The 26,708-nt window shown below is 51.5% G+C and overlaps 1 protein-coding gene across 3 annotated transcripts in view; it reads right to left on the bottom strand.

The window, feature by feature from the left end:
- The window catches only part of DNAJC24 (DnaJ heat shock protein family (Hsp40) member C24), a 214,030-nt gene that overhangs the window by 184,781 nt on the left and 2,541 nt on the right, over positions 1–26,708 (bottom strand). For all 3 annotated transcript variants that reach the window (XM_063944444.1, XM_063944445.1, XM_063944446.1), the window contains exon 2: positions 17,965–18,102. In XM_063944444.1, coding sequence (XP_063800514.1) covers positions 17,965–18,072 — 108 coding nt within the window. In that variant the 5' untranslated portion in view covers positions 18,073–18,102. The remainder of the gene's footprint in view (positions 1–17,964; positions 18,103–26,708) is intronic.

Below are 26,708 nucleotides of genomic sequence, written 5' to 3'. Positions count from 1 at the left end.
ACTAGCCCTTTGGGGAGACAGAGGGAGAGTATGCCAGCACACACCAGAGCGCTATATATATACAGGGATAACCTTATATAAGTGTTTTTCCCCTTATAGCTGCTGTATTGTTATACTGCGCCTAATTAGTGCCCCCCTCTCTTTTTTAACCCCTTTCTGTAGTGTAGTAACTGCAGGGGAGAGCCAGGGAGCTTCCCTCCAACGGAGCTGTGAGAGAAAATGGCGCCAGTGTGCTGAGGAGATAGGCTCCGCCCCCTTCTCGGCGGCCTTTTCTCCCGTTTTTCTGTGGAATCTGGCAGGGGTTAAAATTCATCCATATAGCCCTGGGGGCTATATGTGATGTATTTTCGCCAGCCAAGGTGTTTTTATTGCTGCTCAGGGCGCCCCCCCCTAGCGCCCTGCACCCTCAGTGACCGAAGTGTGAAGTGTGCTGAGGAGCAATGGCGCACAGCTGCAGTGCTGTGCGCTACCTTGGTGAAGACAGGATGTCTTCTGCCGCCGATTTTCCGGACCTCTTCTTGCTTCTGGCTCTGTAAGGGGGCCGGCGGCGCGGCTCTGGGACCGGACTCCGAGGCTGGGCCTGTGTTCGGTCCCTCTGGAGCTAATGGTGTCCAGTAGCCTAAGAAGCCCAATCCACTCTGCACGCAGGTGAGTTCGCTTCTTCTCCCCTTAGTCCCTCGATGCAGTGAGCCTGTTGCCAGCAGGTCTCACTGAAAATAAAAAACCTAAAACTAAACTTTCACTAAGAAGCTCAGGAGAGCCCCTAGTGTGCACCCTTCTCGGTCGGGCACAAAAATCTAACTGAGGCTTGGAGGAGGGTCATAGGGGGAGGAGCCAGTGCACACCAGGTAGTCCTAAAGCTTTACTTTTGTGCCCAGTCTCCTGCGGAGCCGCTATTCCCCATGGTCCTTACGGAGTTCCCAGCATCCACTAGGACGTCAGAGAAATTAAAATTACTATATAAATTTCTTCTGCAATGCACACTTCTGGGGTGTATATGTAATAGGGTCAGAGTTATTTTTGACCGGAGGTCTAGGATTTTGTCCGAGAATGGGCGTATTTTTAAAGCAGCAATCATTTACAAAGCAAAACCAACCTGGTTTTATATTGTGAATGATTGCCGATTTTAAAAAAACGCCCAATCTCGGACAAAATCCTAGACCTCCGGCAAACGTGAACCCTATTACGTATACCGCCTGGTGTGAGGAAGTGTAACCCATAATGTTAAAGAACAGTCATACCTCCCAGCTACAGTATGTCGATTTAGGCCGGACGGATCCGGATTGGAGGTCTTGGTCTTTCCCACCGATTAAGAAAGTTTTGTCTTAATCTAGCAGGAATGTTGGGAGGCATGGTAACTGCTGTGCATAGCACTTAGAGGGTGCTTTTAGGAGGGGAAAGAGATGGAGTGGGGAGAGGGGGGGGGGGGGGGGCAGTGCAGCGGGTCAACAGTGGTGGACATGCTCTTGTAATGTGCAACCATGCACAATTGTGTGCACGTTGCCTGTTTGCATTGGTCCCAATTCCGCAACCTATAAAGCTGAGAGGTACTGAAAACTTTAAATAGCCTGCAGTATAGTTTGAAAACAAGTTAAGTTCACACAGAGTCTTACTATAACTATTAGCAATTGTATTATTAAAAATTATAAACAGACATGGACCTGCCATGTATGCTTTAACGGACAACTAAGAAACTTTATTTTTTTTCTATCTTATTGTTTACATTTTATTCATTGTTTTTCACCAGATAAAAACCTTGAAGAGTCACAGGAGACCCCAAGATGCACCCCTACTGCCAGCATAACTGATACCCACAAGCCTGGTACTGCTAGATCCAGTACACATGGAAGTCCTTATTCATCCTGAGTTTGCCATGCTGTTCACGGAGAGCCTGTCTGTGCCAACTATGGGGACTGAATGACGTGGCTCCCAGCCACCACATTTGAAACACATATGGTCACCAGCAGTGACAATGGATAAGTTAACATAAGACACACACAACCTCTGAAGCCCAAATCCTCATCACCTGGAACTGCTGACATGGGAAACATTCCTCATTTTAGAACAATCATCATCTCAGAAATAAGGACAAACAACGAAATATAGCAGGGCTACAGGACGCGCAAAGATACACCTCCTTATAGTCTAACGTTAAAAGATATGTGTGGTTCTAACTCAAATGAACCTCAACCTTCTGTACAGGTCTTACACACGAACGCCCCTGACGCATCTCCAAGCGCCAGTGGACAAAAGTAGAGTCAGGTATGCTCAAAATATTTGTAGATTTTCTGGCAAAAATGGACTTCACATTAATTTTAAATCCAGCCCATAGTGAACAGTCATCTTGGGATCCTATCAGGCTTGTAAGAACAAAAAATAAGATTTTAAACCTACCGGTAAATCTTTTTCTCCTAGTCCGTAGAGTATGCTGGGGACTCCGTAAGGACCATGGGGATAGACTGACTCCGCAGGAGACATGGGCACTAAAAAAGAACTTTAAGTATGGGTGTGCACTGACTCCTCCCTCTATGCCCCTCCTCCAGACCTCAGTTAGAGAAACTGTGCCCAGAGGAGACGGACAGTACGAGGATAGGATTTTTGTTAATCCAAGGGCAAGATTCATACCAGCCCACACCATTCACACCGTATAACTCGGGTAATACGAACCAGTTAACAGCATGAAACAACACAGCCTCAGTCAGAGACTGAACAAAACTGTAACATAACCCTTATGTAAGCAATAACTATATACAAGTCTTGCAGAAGCAGTCCGCACTGGGACGGGCGCCCTGCATCCTCTACGGACTAGGAGAAAAAGATTTACCGGTAGGTTTAAAATCTTATTTTCTCTTACGTCCTAGAGGATGCTGGGGACTCTGTAAGGACCATGGGGATTATACCAAAGCTCCCAAACGGGCGGGAGAGTGCGGATGACTCTGCAGCACCGATTGAGCAAACATGAGGTCCTCCTCAGCCAGGGTATCAAACTTGTAAAACTTTGCAAAGGTGTTTGAACCCGACCAGGTAGCCGCTCGGCACAACTGTAATGCCAAGATGCCTCGGGCAGCCGCCCAAGAAGAGCCCACCTTCCTAGTCCTGGGACTTAACCGATTTTGGTAACAGCAATCCAGCCGTAGAATGAGCCTGCTGAATTGTGTTACAGATCCAGCGAGCAATAGTCTGCTTAGAAGCAGGAGCGCCAACCTTGTTGGCTGCATACAGGACAAACAGTGCCTCTGTTTTTCTGACCCGAGCCATTCTGGCCACGTAAATTTTCAAAGCCCTGACTACATCAAAGGACTCGGAATCCTCCAAGTATCGCATAGCCACAGGCACCACAATAGGTTGGTTCATATGAAAAGATGAAACCACTTTTGGCAAGAATTGAGGACGAGTCCGCAATTCTGCTCTATCCACATGGAAAACCAGATAGGGGCTTTTGTGAGACAAAGCCGCCAACTCCGACACTCGCCTAGCCGAAGCCAAGGCTAACAACATAACCACTTTCCAAGTGAGATACTTTAATTCCACTGTTTTAAGTGGTTCAAAAAATTGGGACTTAAGGAAACTCAACACCACGTTAAGGTCCCAAGGCGCCACCGGAGGTACAAAAGGAGGCTGAATATGCAGCACTCCCTTCACAAAAGTCTGTACTTCTGGGAGAGAAGCTAATTCCTTCTGAAAGAAAATGGATAGGGCCGAAATCTGAACCTTAATGGAGCCTAATTTTAGGACCAAATTCACTCCAGTTTGTAGGAAGTGAAGGAAACGGCCCAGATGGAATTCTTCCGTAGGAGCCTTCCTGGACTCACACCAAGAAACATACCACCGCCATATACGGTGATAATGTTTAGCTGTCACGTCCTTCCTAGCCTTTATCAGAGTAGGAATGACCTCATCCGGAATACCCTTTTCCGCTAGGATCCAGCGTTCAACCGCCATGCCGTCAAATGCAGCCGCGGTAAGTCTTGGAACAGACAGGGCCCCTGTTGCAACAGGTCCTGTCTTAGCGGAAGGGGCCACGGATCTTCTGTGAGCATTTCCTGCAGATCCGGATACCAGGCCCTTCGCGACCAGTCTGGAACAATGAGAATTGTCTGTACTCATCTTTTTCTTATGATTCTAAACACATTGGGGAAGAGAGGAAGAGGAGGAAACACATAGACCGACTGGAACACCCACGGTGTCACCAGGGCGTCCACTGCCACCGCCTGAGGGTCTCTTGACCTGGCGCAATACCTCTGTAGTTTTTTGTTGAGGCGGGACACCATCATGTCTATTTGGGGCAGTCCCCACTGACTTGCAATCTGTGCGAAGACTTCCTGATGAAGTCCCCACTCTCCTGGATGTAGATCGTGTCTGTTGAGGAAGTCTGCTTCCCAGTTGTCCACCCCCGGAATGAACACTGCTGACAGTGCGCTGACATGATTTTCCGCCCAGCGAAGAATCCTGGTGGCTTCCGTCATTGCCACTCTGCTCCTTGTGCTGCCTTGGCGGTTTACAGGAGCCACTGCGGTGATGTTGTCTGACTGAATCAGAACCGGTAGATCGCAAAGCAAAGTCTCCGCTTGACAAAGGGCGTTGTATATGGCCCTCAGCTCCAGGACGCTGATGTGAAGACAAGTCTCCTGGCTTGACCAAAGACCTTGGAAGTTTCTTCCCTGTGTGACTGCTCCCCAACCTTGGAGGCTCGCGTCCGTGGTTACCCGAATCCAATCCTGAATGCCGAACCTGCGACCCTCTAGAAGGTGAGCACTCTGCAGCCACCGCAGGAGAGATACCCTGGCCCTGGGGGACAGGGTGATCAACTGATGAATCTGTAGATGTGACCCGGACCACTTGTCCAGTAGATCCCATTGGAAAGTCCTCGCATGGAACCTGCCGAAGGGAATGGCCTCGTAAGACGCCACCATCTTTCCCAGGACTCAGGTGCAGTGATGCACTGACACCTGTTTTGGCTTCAATAGGTCCCTGACCAGAGTCATGAGTTCCTGGGCCTTTTCTATCGGAAGATAAACCCTTTTCTGGTCCGTATCCAGAATCATGCCTAAGAAGGTCAAACGAGTCGTAGGAACCAACTGTGACTTTGGGATATTGAGAATCCAGCCGTGTTGCTGCAACACCTTCATTGAAAGTGACACGCTGTTCAACAACTGCTCTCGTGATCTCGCTTTATGAGGAGATCGTCCAAGTACGGGATAATTGTGACACCCTGCTTGCGCAGGAGCACCATCATCTCCGCCATTACTTTGGTGAAAATCCTTGGGGCCGTGGAAAGCCCAAACGGCAACGTCTGAAATTGGTAATGACACTCCTGTACCGCAAATCTCAGGTACGCCTGATGAGAAGGATAAATGGGAACATGAAGGTATGCATCCTTTATGTCCAGTGATACCATAATATCCCCCCCTTCTAGGCTGGCGATGATCGCGCTGAGCGATTCCATCTTGAACTTGAACCTTTTCAAGTATAGGCTCAAGGACTTTAAAATAAGAATTTACTTACCGATAATTCTATTTCTCGTAGTCCGTAGTGGATGCTGGGAACTCCGTAAGGACCATGGGGAATAGCGGCTCCGCAGGAGACTGGGCACAAAAGTAAAGCTTTAGGACTACCTGGTGTGCACTGGCTCCTCCCCCTATGACCCTCCTCCAAGCCTCAGTTAGGATACTGTGCCCGGACGAGCGTACACAATAAGGAAGGATTTTGAATCCCGGGTAAGACTCATACCAGCCACACCAATCACACCGTACAACCTGTGATCTGAACCCAGTTAACAGCATGATAACAGAGGAGCCTCTGGAAAGATGGCTCACAACAACAATAACCCGATTTAGTTAACAATAACTATGTACAAGTATTGCAGACAATCCGCACTTGGGATGGGCGCCCAGCATCCACTACGGACTACGAGAAATAGAATTATCGGTAAGTAAATTCTTATTTTCTCTGACGTCCTAGTGGATGCTGGGAACTCTGTAAGGACCATGGGGATTATACCAAAGCTCCCAAACGGGCGGGAGAGTGCGGATGACTCTGCAGCACCGAATGAGAGAACTCCAGGTCCTCCTCAGCCAGGGTATCAAATTTGTAGAATTTCGCAAACGTGTTTGCCCCTGACCAAGTAGCAGCTCGGCAAAGTTGTAAAGCCGAGACCCCTCGGGCAGCCGCCCAAGATGAGCCCACCTTCCTTGTGGAATGGGCTTTTACAGATTTTGGCTGTGGCAGGCCTGCCACAGAATGTGCAAGCTGAATTGTATCACAAATCCAACGAGCAATAGTCTGCTTAGAAGCAGGAGCACCCAGCTTATTGAGTGCATACAGGATAAACAGCGAGTCAGATTTTCTGACTCCAGCCGTCCTGGAAACATATATTTTCAGGGCCCTGACTACGTCCAACAACTTGGAGTCCTCCAAGTCCCTAGTAGCCGCAGGTACCACAATAGGTTGGTTCAGATGAAATGCTGAAACCACCTTAGGGAGAAAATGAGGACGAGTCCTCAATTCCGCCCTGTCTGAATGGAAGATTAGATAAGGGCTTTTACAGGATAAAGCCGCCAATTCTGACACTCGCCTGGCCGAGGCCAGAGCCAACAGCATGACCACTTTCCATGTGAGATATTTTAACTCCACAGATTCAAGTGGTTCAAACCAATGTGACTTTAGGACCCCCAAAACTACATTGAGATCCCAAGGTGCCACTGGAGGCACAAAAGGAGGCTGTATATGCAGTACCCCTTTTACAAACGTCTGAACTTCAGGAACTGAAGCTAGTTCTTTCTGGAAGAAAATTGACAGGGCCGAAATTTGAACCTTAATGGACCCCAATTTTAGGCCCATAGACACTCCTGTTTGCAGGAAATGCAGGAATCGACCTAGTTGAAATTCCTCCATTGGGGCCTTACTGGCCTTGCACCACGCAACATATTTTCGCCAAATGCGGTGATAATGCTTTGCGGTTACCTCCTTCCTGGCTTTGATCAGGGTAGGGATGACTTCATGCGGAATGCCTTTTTCCTTCAGGATCCGGCGTTCAACCGCCCTGCCATCAAACGCAGCCGCGGTAAGTCTTGGAATAGACAGGGTCCTTGCTGGAGCAGGTCCCTTCTTAGAGGTAGAGGCCACGGGTCCTCCGTGAGCATCTCTTGAAGTTCCGGGTACCAAGTCCTTCTTGGCCAATCCGGAGCCACGAGTATAGTTCTTACTCCCCTCCGTCTTATAATTCTCAGTACTTTTGGTATGAGAGGAAGAGGAGGGAACACATACACTGACTGGTACACCCACGGTGTTACCAGAGCGTCCACAGCTATTGCCTGAGGGTCCCTTGACCTTGCGCAATACCTGTCCAATTTTTTGTTTAGGCGGGACGCCATCATGTCCACCTTTGGTTTTTCCCAACGGTTTACAATCATGTGGAAGACTTCTGGGTGAAGTCCCCACTCTCCCGGGTGGAGGTCGTGCTTGCTGAGGAAGTCTGCTTCCCAGTTGTCCACTCCCGGAATGAACACTGCTGACAATGCTATCACATGATTTTCCGCCCAGCGAAAAATCCTTGCAGCTTCTGCCATTGCCCTCCTGCTTCTTGTGCCGCCCTGTCTGTTTACGTGGGGGACTGCCGTGATGTTGTCCGACTGGATCAGCACCGGCTGACCTTGAAGCAGAGGTCTTGCTGGGCTTAGGGCATTGTAAATGGCCCTTAGCTCCAATTATGTGAAGTGATGTCTCCAGGCTTGACCACAAGCCCTGGAAATTTCTTCCCTGTGTGATTGCTCCCCAGCCTCGCAGGCTGGCATCCGTGGTCACCAGGACCCAGTCCTGAATGCCGAATCTGCGGCCCTCTAGAAGATGAGCACTCTGCAACCACCACAGGAGAGACACCCTTGTCTTTGGTGACAGGGTTATCCGCTGATGCATCTGAAGATGCGATCCGGACCATTTGTCCAGCAGGTCCCGCTGGAAAGTTCTTGCGTGGAATCTGCCGAATGGAATTGCTTCGTAGGAAGCCACCATTTTTCCCAGGACCCTTGTGCACTGATGCACTGACACTTGGCCTGGTTTTAGGAGGTTTCTGACTAGTTCGGTTAACTCCCTGGCTTTCTCCTCCGGGAGAAACCCCTTTTTCTGGACTGTGTCCAGGATCATCCCTAGGAATAGAAGACGTGTCGTCGGGATCAGCTGCGATTTTGGAATAATGAGAATCCAACCGTGCTGCCGCAACACTACCTGAGATAGTGCTACCCCGACTACCAACTGTTCCCTGGATCTTGCCCTTATCAGGAGATCATCCAAGTAAGGGATAACTAAAACTCCCTTCCTTCGAAGGAGTATCATCATTTCGGCCATTACTTTGGTAAAGACCCGGGGTGCCGTGGACAAACCAAACGGCAGCGTCTGAAACTGATAGTGACAGTTCTGTACCACAACCCTGAGGTACCCTTGGTGTGAAGGGTAAATTGGGACATGTAGGTAAGCATCCTTGATGCCCAGAGACACCATATAATCCCCTTCTTCCAGGTTTGCAATCACTGCTCTGAGTGACTCCATCTTGAATTTGAACCTCTGTATGTAAGTGTTCAAGGATTTTAGATTTTAAATAGGTCTCACCGAGCCGTCCGGCTTCGGTACCACAAATAGCGTGGAATAATACCCCTTTCCCTGTTGTAGGAGGGGTACCTTGATTATCACCTGCTGGGAATACAGCTTGTGAATGGCTTCCAAAACCGCCTCCCTGTCGGAGGGAGACGTCGGTAAAGCAGACTTTAGGAAACGGCGAAGGGGAGACGTCTCGAATTCCAATTTGTACCCCTGAGATACCACCTGAAGGATCCAGGGGTCCACCTGTGAGTAAGCCCACTGCACGCTGAAATTTTTGAGACGGGCCCCCACCGTGCCTGAGTCCGCTTTTTATAAGGCGATACTTCCATATGCCTTTTGGAATCAGCATCACCTGACCACTGTCTTGTCCATAACCCTTTCTGGCAGAAATGGACAGCGCACTTACTCTTGATGCCAGTCGGCAAATATCCCTCTGTGCATCACGCATATATAGAAATGCATCTTTTAAATGCTCTATAGTCAGTAATATACTGTCCCTATCTAGGGTATCAATATTGTCAGTCAGGGAATCCGACCAAGCCACCCCAGCACTGCACAATCAGGCTGAGGCGATTGCTGGTCGCAGTATCCCACCCGTGTGAGTGTATATACATTTTAGGATATTTTTCTGCTTTCTGTCAGCAGGTTCCTTAAGGGCAGCCGTATCCGGGGACGGTCGTGCCACCTGTTTAGACAAGCGTGTGAGCGCTTTATCCACCCTAAGGGGTGTTTCCCAACGTGCCCTATCCTCTGGCGGGAAGGGGTATGATGCTAATAACTTTTTAGGAATTAACAGTTTTTATCGGGGGAAACCCACGCATCATCACACTTCATTTAATTCCTCAGATGCAGGAAAAACTACAAGCAGTTTTTTCTCACCCAACATAATACCCTTTTTAGTGGTACTGGTATTATCAGAAATATGTAAAACATTTTCCATAGCCTCAATCATGTAACGTGTGGCCCTACTGGAAGTCACATTTGTCTCTTAATCGTCGACACTGGAGACAGTATCCGTGTCGGCGTCTGTATCTGCCATCTGAGGTAACGGGCGTTTTAGAGCCCATTGATGGCTTTTGAGACACCTTGACAGGCACAGGCTGAGTAGCCGGCTGTCTCATGTCATCAATCTTTTGTAAAGAGCTGACACTGTCACGTAATTCCTTCCATAAGCTCAGCCACTCAGGTGTCGACTCCCTAGGGGGTGACATCTCCATTACAGGCAATTGCTCCGCCTCCACACCATTTTCCTCCTCATACATGTCGACACAATCGTACCGACACACAGCACACACACAGGGAATGCTCTGATAGAGGACAGGACCCCACTAGCCCTTTGGGGAGACAGAGGGAGAGTATGCCAGCACACACCAGAGCGCTATATATATACAGGGATAACCTTATAGAAGTGTTTTTCCCTTTATAGCTGCTGTTTTATTAATACTGCGCCTAATTAGTGCCCCCCTCTCTTTTTTAACCCCTTTCTGTAGTGTAGTAACTGCATGGGAGAGCCAGGGAGCTTCCCTCCAACGGAGCTGTGAGAGAAAATGGCGCCAGTGTGCTGAGGAGATAGGCTCCGCCCCTTTTTCGCGGACTTTTCTCCCGCATTTTTATGGATTCTGGCAGGGGTTAAAATACATCCATATAGCCCTGGGGGTTATATGTGATGTATGTTTGCCAGCCAAGGTGTTTTTATTGCTGCTCAGGGCGCCCCCCCCCAGCGCCCTGCACCCTCAGTGACTGCAGTGTGAGGTGTGTATGAGGAGCAATGGCGCACAGCTGCAGTGCTGTGCGCTACCTTGGTGAAGACTGATGTCTTCTGCCGCCGATTTTCCGGACCTCTTCTTGCTTCTGGCTCTGTAAGGGGGCCGGCGGCGCGGCTCTGGGACCGAGCTCCGAGGCTGGGCCTGTGTTCGGTCCCTCTGGAGCTAATGGTGTCCAGTAGCCTAAGAAGCCCAAGCTGGCTGCAAGCAGGCAGGTTCGCTTCTTCTCCCCTTAGTCCCTCGATGCAGTGAGCCTGTTGCCAGCAGGTCTCACTGAAAATAAAAAACCTAAAACTAAACTTTCACTAAGAAGCTCAGGAGAGCCCCTAGTGTGCACCCTTCTCGGCCGGGCACAAAAATCTAACTGAGGCTTGGAGGAGGGTCATAGGGGGAGGAGCCAGTGCACACCAGGTAGTCCTAAAGCTTTACTTTTGTGCCCAGTCTCCTGCGGAGCCGCTATTCCCCATGGTCCTTACGGAGTTCCCAGCATCCACTAGGACGTCAGAGAAATTTAGAATGGGTCTGACCGAACCGTCAGGTTTCGGGACTACAAACAGGGTTGAGTAATACCCCTTCCCTTGTTGAAGCAGGGGAACTTTGACCACCACCTGTTGAAGACACAATTTGTGAATCGCATTTAAAACTATCTCCCTTTCTGGGGGAGAAGCTGGCAGGGCCGATTTGAAAAACCGGCGAGGAGGCACCTCTTCGAATTCCAGCTTGTACCCCTGGGAAACAATTTCTATTGCCCAGGGATCCACCTGTGAGTGAACCCAGATGTGGCTGAAAAGTCGAAGACGTGCCCCCACTGGGGCGGACTCCCTCAGCGGAGCCCCAGCGTCATGCGGTGGATTTTGTAGAGGCCGGGGAGGACTTCTACTCCTGGGAACTAGCTGTGGTAGGCAGCTTTTTCCCTCTGCCCTTACCTCTGGCAAGAAAGGACGATCCTCGTACTCTCTTGTTTCTATTTGACCGAAAGGACTGCATTTGATAATGTGGCGCTTTCTTAGGCTGTGAGGGAATATAAGGCAAAAAATTTGATTTACCTGCCGTAGCTGTGGAAACCAGGTCCGAGAGACCTTCCCCAAACAATTCCTCACCCCTGTAAGGTAAAACCTCCATATGCCTCTTTGAGTCGGCATCACCTGTCCATTACCGGGTCCATAGGACTCGTCTAGCCGAAATCGCCATAGCGTTGACTCTAGAACCCAGTAGGCCAATGTCTCTTTGAGCATCTCTCATATATAAGACAGCATCTTTAATATGACCCAGGGTCAATAAAATGGTATCCTTATCCAGGGTATCAATTTTCCGCCGATAAGGTATCTGTCCACGCTATTACAGCGCTACAAACCCAAGCCGACGCTATCGCCGGTCTGAGTAAGGTACCAGAATGTGTGTAAATGGACTTCAAGGTTGCCTCCTGCTTGCGATCAGCAGGATCCCTGAGGGTAGCCATATCTTGGGATGGCAGCGCTACCTTTTTGGACAAGCGTGTCAACGCTTTGTCCACCCTTGGGGCGGATTCCCACCGTATCCTGTCCTTAGTCGGGAAAGGATGCGCCATAAGAATCCTTTTGGGAATCTGCAGTTTCTTGTCTGGAGATTCCAAAGTCTTTTCAAATAACTCGTTCAGCTCATGTGAGGAGGGAAAGGTGACCTCAGGTTTCTTTTCCTTATACATGTGAACCCTCGTGTCAGGGACAGGGGGGTCCTCTGTGATATGCAAAACATCTTTTATTGCAATAATCATATATTGAATACTTTTAGCCAATTTTGGCTGTAACTTTGCATCATCGTAGTCGACACTGGAGTCAGAATCCGTGTAGGTATCCGTGTCTACTATTTGGGATAGTGGGCGCTTTTGAGACCCCGAAGGTCCCTGTGACATAGGGGCAGGCAGGGCTTGACACCCTGTACATCCCTTGGACTCAGCTTTGTCCAACCTTTTGTGCAATAAATTCACATTAGCACTTAACACATTCCACATATCCAACCAGTCAGGTGTCGGTGTTGCCGACGGAAACACCACAGTCATTTGCTCCACCTCCTCCCTAGGAGAGCCTTCTACCTCAGACATGCCGACACACGCGTACCGACACACCACACACTCAGGGAATCCTCTTATCTGAAGACAGTTCCCCCTTAAGGCCCTTAGGAGAGACAGAGAGAGAGTATGCCAGCACACACCCAGCGCTAATGACCCAGGGAAAAAACACAATATGTTTACCCAGATAGCGCTGTTATCATCTACTAGGCGATTCATCGCGCCGTACGGGAGCTCTTCACACCGTCGTTAGGGGCTTCGCCCCGTTAACCTCTGCACGGCTTTGCCGCGGGTGGGGGAGGGGGAAGTTAGCCGGGGTGGTGCGGTTGGGGGTGGGTGGGTGTGAGGGTGCTATGGTTGCAGGGGCGGGTGGGGGAGGGGGTGGAGTGCCACGGGTGGTGGGTGGATGCGGTGGGTGCCGCGTGTGTTGGTGCTGCGGGTGGGGGAGAGGGTGGGAGTGCCGCGGGTGGGGTGCGAATGCGGTTGGTTGCCGCGGGTGTTGGTGCTACGGGTTGGGGGAGGGGGCGGGAGTTCCGCGGGTGGGTGGCGCGGGTGTTTGTGCTCTGGGTGGGGGAGGGGACGGGAGTGCCGCGGGTGGTGCGCGTGTTGGTGCAGTGGGTGGGGGAGTGCCACGGGTGGTGGGTGGATGCGGTGGGTGCCGCCGGTGTTGGTGCTGTGGGTGGGGGAGGGGGTAGAGTGCCACGGGTGGTGGGTGGATGCGGTGGGTGCCGCGGGTAGGTGGCGCGGGTGTTGGTGCTGCGGGTGGGGGAGAGGGTGGGAGTGCCGCGGGTGGGGGGCGAATGCAGTTGGTTACCGCGGGTGTTGGTGCTGTGGGTGGGGGAGGGGGCAGAGTGCCACGGGTGGTGCGGGTGTTGGTGCTGCGGGTGGGGGAGGGGGTGAAGTGCCACGGGTGGTGGGTGGATGCGGTGGGTGCCGCGGGTAGGTGGCGCGGGTGTTGGTGCTGCGGGTGGGGGAGAGGGTGGGTATGGGGGAGGGGCAGGGTTGCAGCGGGTGGGGGAGGGGTGGGGGAGGGGCGGGGGGTGCTGCAGGTGTAGGAGCTACGGGTGGGAGTGCCGCGGGTGGGGGCGGATGTGGGGGATGCGTTGGGTGCCGCTGGGGGGGGGGGGGCGGCAGTGGGTGTTGGTGCTGTGGGTGGGGGAGTGCCACGGGTGGTGGGTGGATGCGGTGGGTGCCGCGGGTGTTGGTGCTGCGGGTGGGGGAGACGGTGGGAGTGCCGCGGGTGGGGGGCGAATGCGGTTGGTTGCCGCGGGTGTTGGTGCTACGGGTTGGGGGAGGGGGCGGGAGTTCCGTGGGTGGGTGGCGCGGGTGTTTGTGCTCTGGGTGGGGGAGGGGACGGGAGTGCCGCGGGTGGTGCGGGTGTTGGTGCTGCGGGTGGGGGAGGGGGGGGGGGGGGGGGGGGGGGGAGTGCCACGGGTGGTGGGTGGATGCGGTGGGTGCCGCGGGTGTTGGTGCTGCGGGTGGGGGAGAGGGTGGGAGTGCCGCGGGTGGGGGGCGAATGCGGTTGGTTACCGCGGGTGTTGGTGCTACGGGTTGGGGGCGGGAGTTCCGCGGGTGGGTGGCGTGGGTGTTTGTGCTCTGGGTGGGGGAGGGGACGGGAGTGCCGCGGGTGTTGGTGCAGCGGGTGGGGGAGGGGGGGGGGGGGGGGGTGCCACGGGTGGTGGGTGGATGCGGTGGGTGCCGCGGGTGTTGGTGCTGCGGGTGGGGGAGGGGGCGGAGTGCCACGGGTGGTGGGTGGATGCGGTGGGTGCCGCGGGTAGGTGGCACGGGTGTTGGTGCTGCGGGTGGGGGAGAGGGTGGGAGTGCCGCGGGTGGGGGGCGAATGCGATTGGTTGCCGCGGGTGTTGGTGCTACGGGTTGGGGGAGTGGGCGGGAGTTCCGCGGGTGGGTGGCGCGGGTGTTTGTGCTCTGGGTGGGGGAGGGGACGGGGGGTGGTGCGCGTGTTGGTGCAGTGGGTGGGGGAGGGGGGGGAGTGCCACGGGTGGTGGGTGGATGCGGTGGGTGCCGCGGGTGTTGGTGCTGCGGGTGGGTGAGGGGGTGGAGTGCCACGGGTGGTGGGTGGATGCGGTGGGTGCCGCGGGTAGGTGGCACGGGTGTTGGTGCTGCGGGTGGGGGAGAGGGTGGGAGTGCCGCGGGTGGGGGGCGAATGCGATTGGTTGCCGCGGGCGTTGGTGCTACGGGTTGGGGGAGTGGGCGGGAGTTCCGCGGGTGGGTGGCGCAGGTGTTTGTGCTCTGGGTGGGGGAGGGGACGGGGGGTGGTGCGCGTGTTGGTGCAGCGGGTGGGGGAGGGGGGGGGAGTGCCACGGGTGGTGGGTGGATGCGGTGGGTGCCGCGGGTGTTGGTGCTGCGGGTGGGGGAGGGGGTGGAGTGCCACGGGTGGTGGGTGGATGCGGTGGGTGGCGCGGGTGTTGGTGCTGCGGGTGGGGGAGAGGGTGGGAGTGCAGCGGGTGGGGGGCGAATGCGGTTGGTTACCGCGGGTGTTGGTGCTACGGGTGGGGGAGGGGGCGGGAGTTCCGCGGGTGGGTTGCGTGGGTGTTTGTGCTCTGGGTGGGGGAGGGGACGGGAGTGCCGCGGGTGGTGGGTGGAGACGGTGGGTGTTTGTGCTACGGGTGGGGGAGGGGGCAGGAGCAGTGGCGCCACAACGTGGGTGCGGGGAGTGCGGCCCGCACCCGGGTGTTACCCTCTGAGGGGTGACACCAAAGTGCCGGCTCCTGTCACAGCGCAGAAGCCAGCACTGCAGATTCAGCAGTGTCCCCCGAACCACAACGTGCCGAAAACGGGGGTCGGGACGCGAAGCCACGCCCCATTTTCGCCCGCGACCGCAGCGGGTGTTAGAAAAGTGAAGACTCTGGGCGGGAGTGCTGCGGATGTTGGTGCTGCGGGAGGGGGAGGGGACGGGAGTGCCGCGGGAGAGGGGCAGATGCGGGTGGTTGCCGCGGGCGGGCAGGAGGGAGGGGGGGGGGGGGGGGTGAGTCACTGTTCAGCATGTCTCCCTGACTCAGTGGCAGCCGCAAGACTGTGAGGCTGGTAATGTGAGTTCCGCTCACAGTCAGCGGCTGCGGTGTCACCACTCACCAGGGGCAGTACGGGGAGAAGGGAGACAGGGGACTGGGCGGAGATCGGGAGGGGACTGGGCAGAGAGAGGGAGGGGACTGTTCCTGGCCAGATTTGTGCCTGTGACTTCGCCCAGCGTTACGGCCAGCACAGAGTCACAGACTTGGGCAAATATCATCTATTTTGCGCCAAATTATGTGCCCCCCCCCCTTCTTAAAAACACTCTTTCACCGTGGTAAGCAGGGGAGAGTCCGGGGAGCTTCCTCTCAGCGGTGTGCTGTGGAGAAAATGGCGCTGGTGAGTGCTGAGGAACAAGCTCCGCCCCCTCAGCGGCGGGATTCGGTCCCGCTGAAAAATTTGAAAAAACTGGCGGGGGTCTCATATATACAGTGCCTAGCCTGTATATCACTATTTAAGCCAGATTTGGAGGTCCTTATTGCTGCCCAGGGCGCCCCTCCTGCGCCCTGCACCCTTACAGTGACTGCCGTGTGTGTGCTGTGTGGGAGCAATGGCGCACGGCGTTACCGCTGTGCGTTACCTCTATGAAGATCTGAAGTCTTCTGCCGCCTCTGAAGTCTTTTTTCTTCACATACTCACCCGGCTTTTATCTTCCGGCTCTGCGAGGAGGACGGCGGCGCGGCTCTGGGACGAACGGCGAGGGTGAGACCTGCGTTCCGTTCCCTCTGGAGCTAATGGTGTCCAGTAGCCTAAGAAACAGAGCCTAACATTAAAGTAGGTCTGTTTCTCTCCCCTCAGTCCCTCGATGCAGGGAGTCTGTTGCCAGCAGGCTCCCTGAAAATAAAAAACCTAACAAAATACTTTATTTCAGGAAACTCAGGAGAGCTCCCTGTAATGCACCCAGTTTCCTCTGGGCACAGTAATAAAACTGAGGTCTGGAGGAGGGGCATAGAGGGAGGAGCCAGTGCACACCCATACCTAAAGTTCTTTTTTAGTGCCCATGTCTCCTGCGGAGCCCGTCTATCCCCATGGTCCTTACGGAGTCTCCAGCATCCTCTAGGACGTAAGAGAAATAAGCAATACTCGCTACAGATTACAATTTACTTCTAAGCAACCAAGATAAAAGCTATGGGGCCGATTCAAAGTTGCACCCAAGTCCGTTTTCTGGACAGATCATGTGATTTTTCACACTGCAGGCGTCCTAGCCTGCATGCACAACCTTGAGCAACTACGGGCAATTTATACGAATCTCAAACCCATCTACAGGGGTGTGGAATGATATATCGACTGTCATCATGTTGACATTATCGACATGAGAATGTCAACATAGTCAGTGTTGACATTGGCCATGTCGACATGTTAGAATGTCAACACATCAACCCGATGGCCCAGCTGTGACTCACCTACTCCCAATGGCTGCAGCGGCTCCAGCCCGGCATCCGGGTCATGTGACCGTCACTTCCACCGCAGGTCTCTGATCCTCCAGCATTCCCGTGAGTATTCTCCTCCTATCTCTAACCCTATTCCGTAACACTAACTCTCTCTCTGCTGCCTTTCCCTTAACCCTCCACCCCCTCCAACACAAACACACACAGTCTAACCCTAACCCTCCTTTCCTGCAGTCCAACCCTAAAGACGACATTCTGACCTGATGACATTCTAAAAGGTTGACATCATAACTGCCGACACTGCAGAATTGACACTGTAAATGTCAAACTGACTATGCCCCCACCCACACTTGTGGCTGAGTGCTCAGAAAGCAGGGGGGAGCAGGGCAGGGGGCCGGGGGCGGCAGGGGGTCCAGGTGGAGAGAGTTGCATGCCGAGGAGAGTGATTATTATATACAGAGTGGTTGGCGTGTTCCTGTAGGGCAGGGGGCTCTGCAGACTCTTACATGTTATAAAATTATAAATATTCTAATGTACGGCAACCCAGCTATCATACATAAACTATATATACTAACATTCAGCATAACTAACAGTACAACTTCCATTTGAAAGTTACAAGATGAGGTTTACGGTCGCCCTCCCTTAAAAAGTGAAAGACGTAAACTGATTAACTACTGTACCATGATGTTATCAAAGGGGATCAGTATGTCCTGACTGACAGAATCCCGGCGGTCAAAATACAGACGCCGGAATCCCGACCTTGAGCCCGGTGGCGACCCAAGGTTCTAGTCCCCTACGGGGGATGGCGTGGACAACCTCCCAAGTGGGGTTTCTGCCTGGCAGTCGGTATTCCGACCATCTGCATTTCAATGGCTGTCAGGATTCCGGCGCTGGGATCTCGACAGTGGGGAATATAACAGCATACTGATCAAAGGGGGATCTTAGCTCTGTGGTATAAACAGTCTGTACAACTCTGGAGTCTCTCAGCTGATCACCACCACAGAACTTGTACCAACATATTTCTGTAATGCTTGCAGACCTCAGTTGAAGCCTACCCAACATTTCCTGCATTGTTATTAATGTGTCTGGGTACACATTACCCAGAGAATTACATGTGATATAATATGGAAAATGTACTCACTAATAGAGCCAGCGCTTGGTACTTTTGTTTCAGCTCCACTTGGCTGTCAGATGGATGCGCCCCCAGTATGTCGTACCAGTCTTTCTCTGTCACCTTATCTGAGGCCATGAGGATACATAGACTGCAGTTTGGAAAAATCTGAAAAGATTAGAAAAAAAAGAGGGGTTACAGTTTCCTTTCTTTACATTCATTACATACTTATGATAGAGAACAGTGCTTTTGTTGCCTTTTTGTTAGAATGGGATGTCACTCAACTGTTATTTTAACTCCTTTCTCTGTCCAACTGGCCTCTAAGGGGGGAATCAAATTGTTTTCCCAGGCAGCTACCACTAAATGAAGCATGACAGAGCAATGTGGGTGGGGGGACACATATCTTCTTGCAGCCTTAAGAGGCGGCGAGAGCAAATGTACGAAAGGTCCATGATTTGGGCGGTCTACGCAGTAGACGGATTTAGCCGCTATACGGGAGATTGAAGCAAAGATTTTCGGTGTTGGCCGACCAATCAGATAATCCAGTTTAATCTGTGAACCAATAGCTCATACACACTATACAATAAAAGTGGTTGAGCACTTGATTATTGGCACATTTGTACAATGAATGCATAGGCTGAACCAGACAGGAAGCATAGCAATGATCGTGTAAAGCTTTCCACACACTTTATTAAGATTATATGTCCAATCATTCAACTGGTTGGCTGGTTGTAACGAATTTCTGGTAATGTACAGTGGGGGTAATTCTGAGTTGATCGCAGCAGGAATTTTGTTAGCAGTTGGGCAAAACCATGTGCACTACAGGGGAGGCAGATATAACATGTGCAGAGAGTTAGATTCGGGTGGGTTATTTTGTTTCTGTGCAGGGTAAATACTGGCTGCTTTATTTTTACACTGCAATTTAGATTGCAGATTGAACACACCACACCCAAATCTAACTCTCTCTGCACATGTTATATCTGCCTCCCCTGCAGTGCACATGGGGGGTAATTCCATCATCGCAGCAGGAAATTTTTTAGCAGTTCGGCAAAACCATGGTGGTCATTCCGAGTTGTTCGCTCGCAAGTTGCTTTTAGCAGCATTGCACACGCTAAGCCGCCGCCTACTGGGAGTGAATCTTAGCAAAATTGCGAACGAAAGGTTCTCAAATTTGCGAATAGAAATTACTTTGCAGTTTCTGAGTAGCTCGAGACTTACTCTTCCAGTGCGATCATTTCAGTGCTTGTCGTTCCTGGTTTGACGTCACAAACACACCCAGCGTTTGCCCAGACACTCCTCCGTTTCTCCAGCCACTCCCGCGTTTTTTCCCAGAAACGGTAGCGTTTTTTCACACACTCCCATAAAACGGCCTGTTTCCGCCCAGAAACACCCACTTCCTGTCAATCACATTACGATCACCAGAACGAAGAAAAAACCTTGTAATGCCGTGAGTAAAATACCTAACTGCATAGCAAATTTACTTGGCGCAGTCGCAGTGCGAACATTGCGCATGCGCAGTTAGTAGAAAATCGCTGCTATGCGAAGAAAATTACCGAGCGAACACCTCGGAATGACCCCCCATGTGTACTGCAGGGGAGGCAGATATAACACTTGCAGAGAGAGTTAGATTTGGGTGGGTTATTTTGTTTCTGTGCAGGGTAAATACTGGCTGCTTTATTTTTACACTGCAATTTAGATTGAACTCACCACACCCAAATCTCTCTCTCTCTGCACATGTTATATCTGCTTCCCCTGCAGTGCACATGGTTTTGCCCAACTGCTAAACAATTTCCTGCTGCGATCAACTTGGAATTACCCCCATGGTTTTGCCCAACTGCTAACAAAATTCCTGCTGCGATCAACTCAGAATTACCCCCAGTATGTGAGCAAATGACAATCAACCATGTGCTCCCAAACACTGAAAACAGCCTGTATGATCTAACCAATTTGTCTGAACGACTGTTTTTGTCCATTTGCCAGTATGGGAGATACATTATCAGATTTTCATTCAAATCCAGTCGGCTAGAAAGACAATCTTAAATCATATGGTCATTTTCAGGATTGATTCGTGTTTACACCTAGTCTAGGACTAAAAAGACTTTGGGCCGAGTTGGTCAGCTGGGTCCGGTATGTAATACTGGCAGTCAGGATTCAGGCGGTCAAGAGATCGACGTTTGGATTCCAACAGGCGGAATCCCGGTGGCGAGTGCAGTGAGCCCCATCGCAGGGTCGCTGCGCTCACACACTTGGGCACAGTGGCAAGCTTTGATCGCGACACTATTATTTTCCCCTTCGGGTGGTGGCGTGGAACAACACCCGAGCGGGAACTAGAGGCTTTGGGCGGGATTCTGAACACCGGAATTTCACCAGCGGTCTCCTGACTGCCAGGATGTCGTAGGCCGGTAAATTCAGACAGCAGGTAAAATCCCAGAGAAAAATTCTCTCTCTATGCAATTCAGTGGGGATGTCAGTGGGGACGGAAGCATACCATGATTTAGAAACAACCAAAACCTTTGCTCTTTGCTGCAGGATAACACCATCTTGAGATGGCATAATATACCAGTCGCCTGACCCAGTAATTTAACCTGGGAATGAAGAAAATAAGAATTTACTTACCGATAATTCTATTTCTCGGAGTCCGTAGTGGATGCTGGGGTTCCTGAAAGGACCATGGGGAATAGCGGCTCCGCAGGAGACAGGGCACAAAAAAGTAAAGCTTTACTAGGTCAGGTGGTGTGCACTGGCTCCTCCCCCCATGACCCTCCTCCAGACTCCAGTTAGGTACTGTGCCCGGACGAGCATACACAATAAGGGAGGCATTTTGAATCCCGGGTAAGACTCATACCAGCCACACCAATCACACCGTACAACTTGTGATCTAAACCCAGTTAACAGTATGACAACAGAAAGGGCCTCTTAAAGATGGCTCCTTAACAATAACCCGAATTAGTTAACAATAACTATGTACAAGTATTGCAGATAATCCGCACTTGGGATGGGCGCCCAGCATCCACTACGGACTCCGAGAAATAGAATTATCGGTAAGTAAATTCTTATTTTCTCTATCGTCCTAAGTGGATGCTGGGGTTCCTGAAAGGACCATGGGGATTATACCAAAGCTCCCAAACGGGCGGGAGAGTGCGGATGACTCTGCAGCACCGAATGAGAGAACTCCAGGTCCTCCTTTGCCAGGGTATCAAATTTGTAAAATTTTACAAACGTGTTCTCCCCCGACCACGTAGCTGCTCGGCAGAGTTGTAATGCCGAGACCCCTCGGGCAGCCGCCCAAGATGAGCCCACCTTCCTTGTGGAGTGGGCTTTTACAGTTTTAGGCTGTGGCAGGCCTGCCACAGAATGTGCAAGTTGAATTGTGTTACAAATCCAACGAGCAATCGACTGCTTAGAAGCAGGTGCGCCCAACTTGTTGGGTGCATACAATATAAACAGCGAGTCAGATTTTCTGACTCCAGCCGTCCTTGCAATGTATATTTTTAAGGCTCTGACAACGTCCAACAACTTGGAGTCCTCCAAGTCGCTAGTGGCCGCAGGCACCACAATAGGTTGGTTCAGATGAAATGCTGATACCACTTTAGGGAGAAAATGCGGACGAGTCCGCAGTTCTGCCCTATCCGAATGGAAGATTAGATAAGGACTTTTATAAGATAAAGCCGCCAATTCAGATATTCTCCTGGCAGAGGCCAGGGCTAGTAACATAGTCACTTTCAATGTGAGATATTTCAAATCCACCTTTTTCAATGGTTCAAACCAATGGGATTTGAGGAAATCTAAAACTACATTTAGATCCCACGGTGCCACCGGAGGCACCACAGGAGGCTGTATATGCAGTACTCCCTTGACAAAAGTCTGGACCTCAGGGACAGAGGCCAATTCTTTTTGGAAGAATATTGACAGGGCCGAAATTTGAACCTTAATGGATCCCAATTTGAGACCCATAGATAATCCTGATTGCAGGAAATGTAGGAAACGACCCAGTTGGAATTCCTCCGTCGGAACCTTCCGATCCTCGCACCACGCTACATATTTTCGCCAAATGCGGTGATAATGTTTCACGGTGACTTCCTTCCGTGCCTTAATCAAGGTAGGAATGACTTCTTCTGGAATGCCTTTCCCTTTTAGGATCTGGCGTTCAACCGCCATGCCGTCAAACGCAGCCGCGGTAAGTCTTGAAAAAGACAGGGACCCTGCTGTAGCAGGTCCCTTCTCAGAGGTAGAGGCCACGGTTCGTCCGTGAGCATCTCTTGAAGTTCCGGATACCAAGTCCTTCTCGGCCAATCCGGAACCACTAGTATTGTTCTTACTCTTCTTTGCCGTATGATCTTCAATACCTTTGGTATGAGCGGCAGAGGAGGAAACACATACACTGACTGGTACACCCAAGAAGTTACCAGTGCGTCCACAGCTATTGCCTGTGGATCTCTTGACCTGGCGCAATATTTGTCCAGTTTCTTGTTGAGGCGAGACGCCATCATGTCTACAATTGGTCTTTCCCAACGGTCTATTAACATGTTGAAGACTTCTGGATGTAGACCCCACTCTCCCGGATGAAGATCGTGTCTGCTGAGGAAGTCTGCTTCCCAGTTGTCCACGCCCGGGATGAACACTGCTGACAGTGCTATCACGTGATTCTCCGCCCAGCGAAGAATCTTGGCAGCTTCTGCCATTGCACTCCTGCTTCTTGTGCCGCCCTGCCTGTTTACATGGGCGACCGCCGTGATGTTGTCCGACTGAATCAACACCGGCTTTCCTTGCAGGAGAAGTTCCGCCTGGCTTAGAGCATTGTAGATTGCTCTTAGTTCCAGAATGTTTATGTGAAGAGACTTTTCCAGACTCGTCCATACTCCCTGGAAGTTTCTTCCTTGTGTGACTGCTCCCCAGCCTCTCAGGCTGGCGTCCGTGGTCACCAGGATCCAATCCTGAATGCCGAATCTGCGGCCTTCTAATAGGTGAGCCTTCTGCAACCACCACAGAAGTGACACCCTTGTCTTTGGTGACAGGGTTATTCGCAGGTGCATCTGCAGATGCGACCCTGACCATTTGTCCAACAGATCCCTTTGGAATATTCTTGCATGGAATCTGCCGAATGGAATTGCTTCGTAAGAAGCCACCATTTTTCCCAGGACTCTTGTGCATTGATGTACTGACACTTTTCCTGGTTTTAGGAGGTTCCTGACCAGATCGGATAACTCCTTGGCTTTTTCCTCTGGAAGGAAAACCTTTTTCTGAACCGTGTCCAGAATCATTCCTAGGAACAGCAGACGAGTTGTCGGGATTAAATGGGATTTTGGAATATTCAGAATCCACCCGTGTTGTCTTAGCACCTCTTGAGATAGTGCTAAAGCTGTCTCCAGCTGTTCTCTGGACCTTGCCCTTATTAGGAGATCGTCCAAGTATGGGATAACTAATACGCCTTTTCTTCGAAGAAGAATCATCATCTCGGCCATTACCTTGGTAAAGACCCGAGGCGCCGTGGACAATCCGAACGGCAGCGTCTGAAACTGATAGTGACAGTTTTGAACAATGAACCTGAGGTACCCCTGGTGTGCGGGGTAAATCGGAACGTGTAGATACGCATCCTTGATGTCCAAGGATACCATAAAGTCCCCTTCTTCCAGGTTCGCTATCACTGCTCTGAGTGACTCCATCTTGAACTTGAACTTTTTTATGTAGAGGTTCAAGGACTTCAGATTTAGAATAGGCCTTACCGAGCCATCCGGCTTCGGTACCACAAATAGAGTGGAATAATACCCCTTTCCTTGTTGTAATAGGGGTACTTTGACTATCACCTGCTGAGCGTACAGCTTGTGAATGGCTTCCAACACCCTCTCCCTTTCGGAAGAGACGGTTGGTAAGGCAGACTTCAGGAAACGATGAGGAGGATCCGTCTCTAATTCCAACCTGTACCCCTGAGATATTATCTGCAGGATCCAGGGGTCTACCTGCGAGTGAGCCCACTGCGCGCTGTAATTTTTGAGACGGCCCCCCACTGTCCCCGAGTCCGCTTGAGAGGCCCCAGCGTCATGCTGAGGTTTTTGCAGGAGCCGGGGAGGGCTTCTGTTCCTGGGAAGGAGCTGCCTGTTGGTGTCTCTTCCCTCTTCCTCTGCCTCGTGGCAGGTACGACAAGCCCTTTGCTCTCTTATTTTTGTAGGAGCGAAAAGGCTGCGGTTGAAAGGTCGGTGCCTTTCTCTGTTGGGGAGTGACTTGAGGTAAAAAAGTGGATTTCCCGGCAGTAGCCGTGGCCACCAAGTCTGATAGACCAACTCCAAATAACTCCTCCCCTTTATACGGCAAAACCTCCATGTGACGTTTTGAATCCGCATCGCCTGTCCACTGTCGTGTCCATAAGGCTCTTCTGGCTGAAATGGACATAGCACTCACCCGAGATGCCAGTGTGCAAATATCCCTCTGTGCATCACGCATATAGATAAATGCATCCTTTATTTGTTCTAACGACAGTAAAACATTGTCCCTATCTAGGGTATCAATATTTTCAATCAGGGATTCTGACCAAACTACTCCAGCACTGCACATCCAGGCAGTTGCTATAGCTGGTCGTAGTATAACACCTGCATGTGTGTATATATTCTTTTGAATAACTTCCATCTTTCTATCTGATGGATCCTTAAGTGCGGCCGTCTCAGGAGAGGGTAACGCCACTTGTTTGGATAAGCGTGTGAGCGCCTTGTCCACCTTAGGGGGTGTTTCCCAGCGCGCCCTAACCTCTGGCGGGAAAGGGTATAATGCCAATAACTTTTTTGAAATTATCAACTTTTTATCAGGAGCAACCCACGCTTCATCACACACGTCATTTAATTCTTCTGATTCAGGAAAAACTGTTTGTAGTTTTTTCACACCATACATAATACCCTGTTTTACGGTATCTGTAGTATCAGCTAAATGTAACGTCTCCTTCATTGCCAAAATCATATAACGTGTGGCCCTACTGGAAAATACGTTTGAATTTCTACCGTCGTCACTGGAATCAGTGCCCGTGTCTGGGTCTGTGTCGACCGACTGAGGCAAAGGGCGTTTTACAGCCCCTGACGGTGTTTGAGGCGCCTGGACAGGCATTAATTGATTGTCCGGCCGCCTCATGTCCTCAACTGACTGTTTAAGGGAAGATAAACCATCACGTAATTCCACAAATAAAGGCATCCATTCTGGTGTCGACCCCCTGGGGGGTGACATCTGCATATTTGGCAATTGCTCCGCCTCCACACCAATATCGTCCTCATACATGTCGACACCACGTACCGACACACACCGCAAACTCACAGGGAATGCTCTAATGAAGACAGGACCCACTAGCCCTTTTGGGGAGACAGAGGGAGAGTCTGCCAGCACACACCACAAAGCGCTATATATACAAGGGATATCCTTATATTAAGTGCTCCCTTATAGCTGCTTTAATATATATATATATATAGCCATTAATGTGCCCCCCCTCTCTGTTTTACCCTGTTTCTGTAGTGCAGTGCAGGGGAGAGACCTGGGAGCCGTTCTGACCAGCGGAGCTGTGACAGAAAATGGCGCCGTGTGCTGAGGAGATAGGCCCCGCCCCTTTTTCGGCGGGTTCTTCTCCCGCTATTTTTCCAGTCAGGCAGGGGTTAAATATCTCCATATAGCCCCTATGGGCTATATGTGAGGTATTTTTAGCCTTGTATAAGGTTTATATTTGCCTCTCAGAGCGCCCCCCCCCAGCGCTCTGCACCCTCAGTGACTGCCCAGTGAAGTGTGCTGAGAGGAAAATGGCGCACAGCTGCAGTGCTGTGCGCTACCTTATGAAGACTGAGGAGTCTTCAGCCGCCGGTTTCCGGACCTCTTCACGCTTCAGCATCTGCAAGGGGGTCGGCGGCGCGGCTCCGGGACCGGACTCCACGGCTGGGCCTGTGTTCGATCCCTCTGGAGCTAATGGTGTCCAGTAGCCAAGCAGCAAATCCACTCTGCATGCAGGTGAGTTTACTACTTTCCCCCTAAGTCCCACGTTGCAGTGATCCTGTTGCCAGCAGGACTCACTGTAAAGAAAAAAACCTAAACTAAACTTTCTCTAAGCAGCTCTTTAGGAGAGCCACCTAGATTGCACCCTTCTCGTTCGGGCACAAAATCTAACTGGAGTCTGGAGGAGGGTCATGGGGGGAGGAGCCAGTGCACACCACCTGACCTAGTAAAGCTTTACTTTTTTGTGCCCTGTCTCCTGCGGAGCCGCTATTCCCCATGGTCCTTTCAGGAACCCCAGCATCCACTTAGGACGATAGAGAAAGGTTATTCCAGGGCTATTACCAGGTCAGGTGCAGTGTGAACGGGTTTCCCTGGTCGATGCGCCCCGGGACCCGTTCACAGCATAGGGAGAGGCGACACAAAGATGACACCGCGTTCCCCGTCCCCGATGGCAATTTGACCCAGCAATGTGCCAGGTCAGGAAGCCAGTTCTCAGGGTCCAACGGCGGGTCGCACCCGAGAAGGACCCATTTCCAATTCCCGGGTGCGACCCGGCATTAGCGATCTGATAGCGGTATAAGGGAGACTTGCAATGCTAGACAGGTTCATAGAGGTCAACGGTCATACTGCAGAAATGCCTCAATGGCTGCGTTACGCTGCTAGGGAGGAGGAATAACCATCTGTATAGCAGCAGTATTTTCAATGGGGCTCCAGAAGACCCAGATTGGTAAATAGCAATGCAATTTATCTTTATTTCCGCAAAAAGCACAAATACAACTTTGTAGTTTGAGCAGGGTCTACCTATATAGATCCCTTAG

Source organism: Pseudophryne corroboree, chromosome 11, assembly GCF_028390025.1.
Source record: "Pseudophryne corroboree isolate aPseCor3 chromosome 11, aPseCor3.hap2, whole genome shotgun sequence".
Classification (NCBI taxonomy): Eukaryota; Metazoa; Chordata; class Amphibia; order Anura; family Myobatrachidae; genus Pseudophryne; species Pseudophryne corroboree.
The sequence above is the reverse complement of the archived record's forward strand: the minus strand, read 5'-3'. Positions and strand labels throughout refer to the sequence as shown.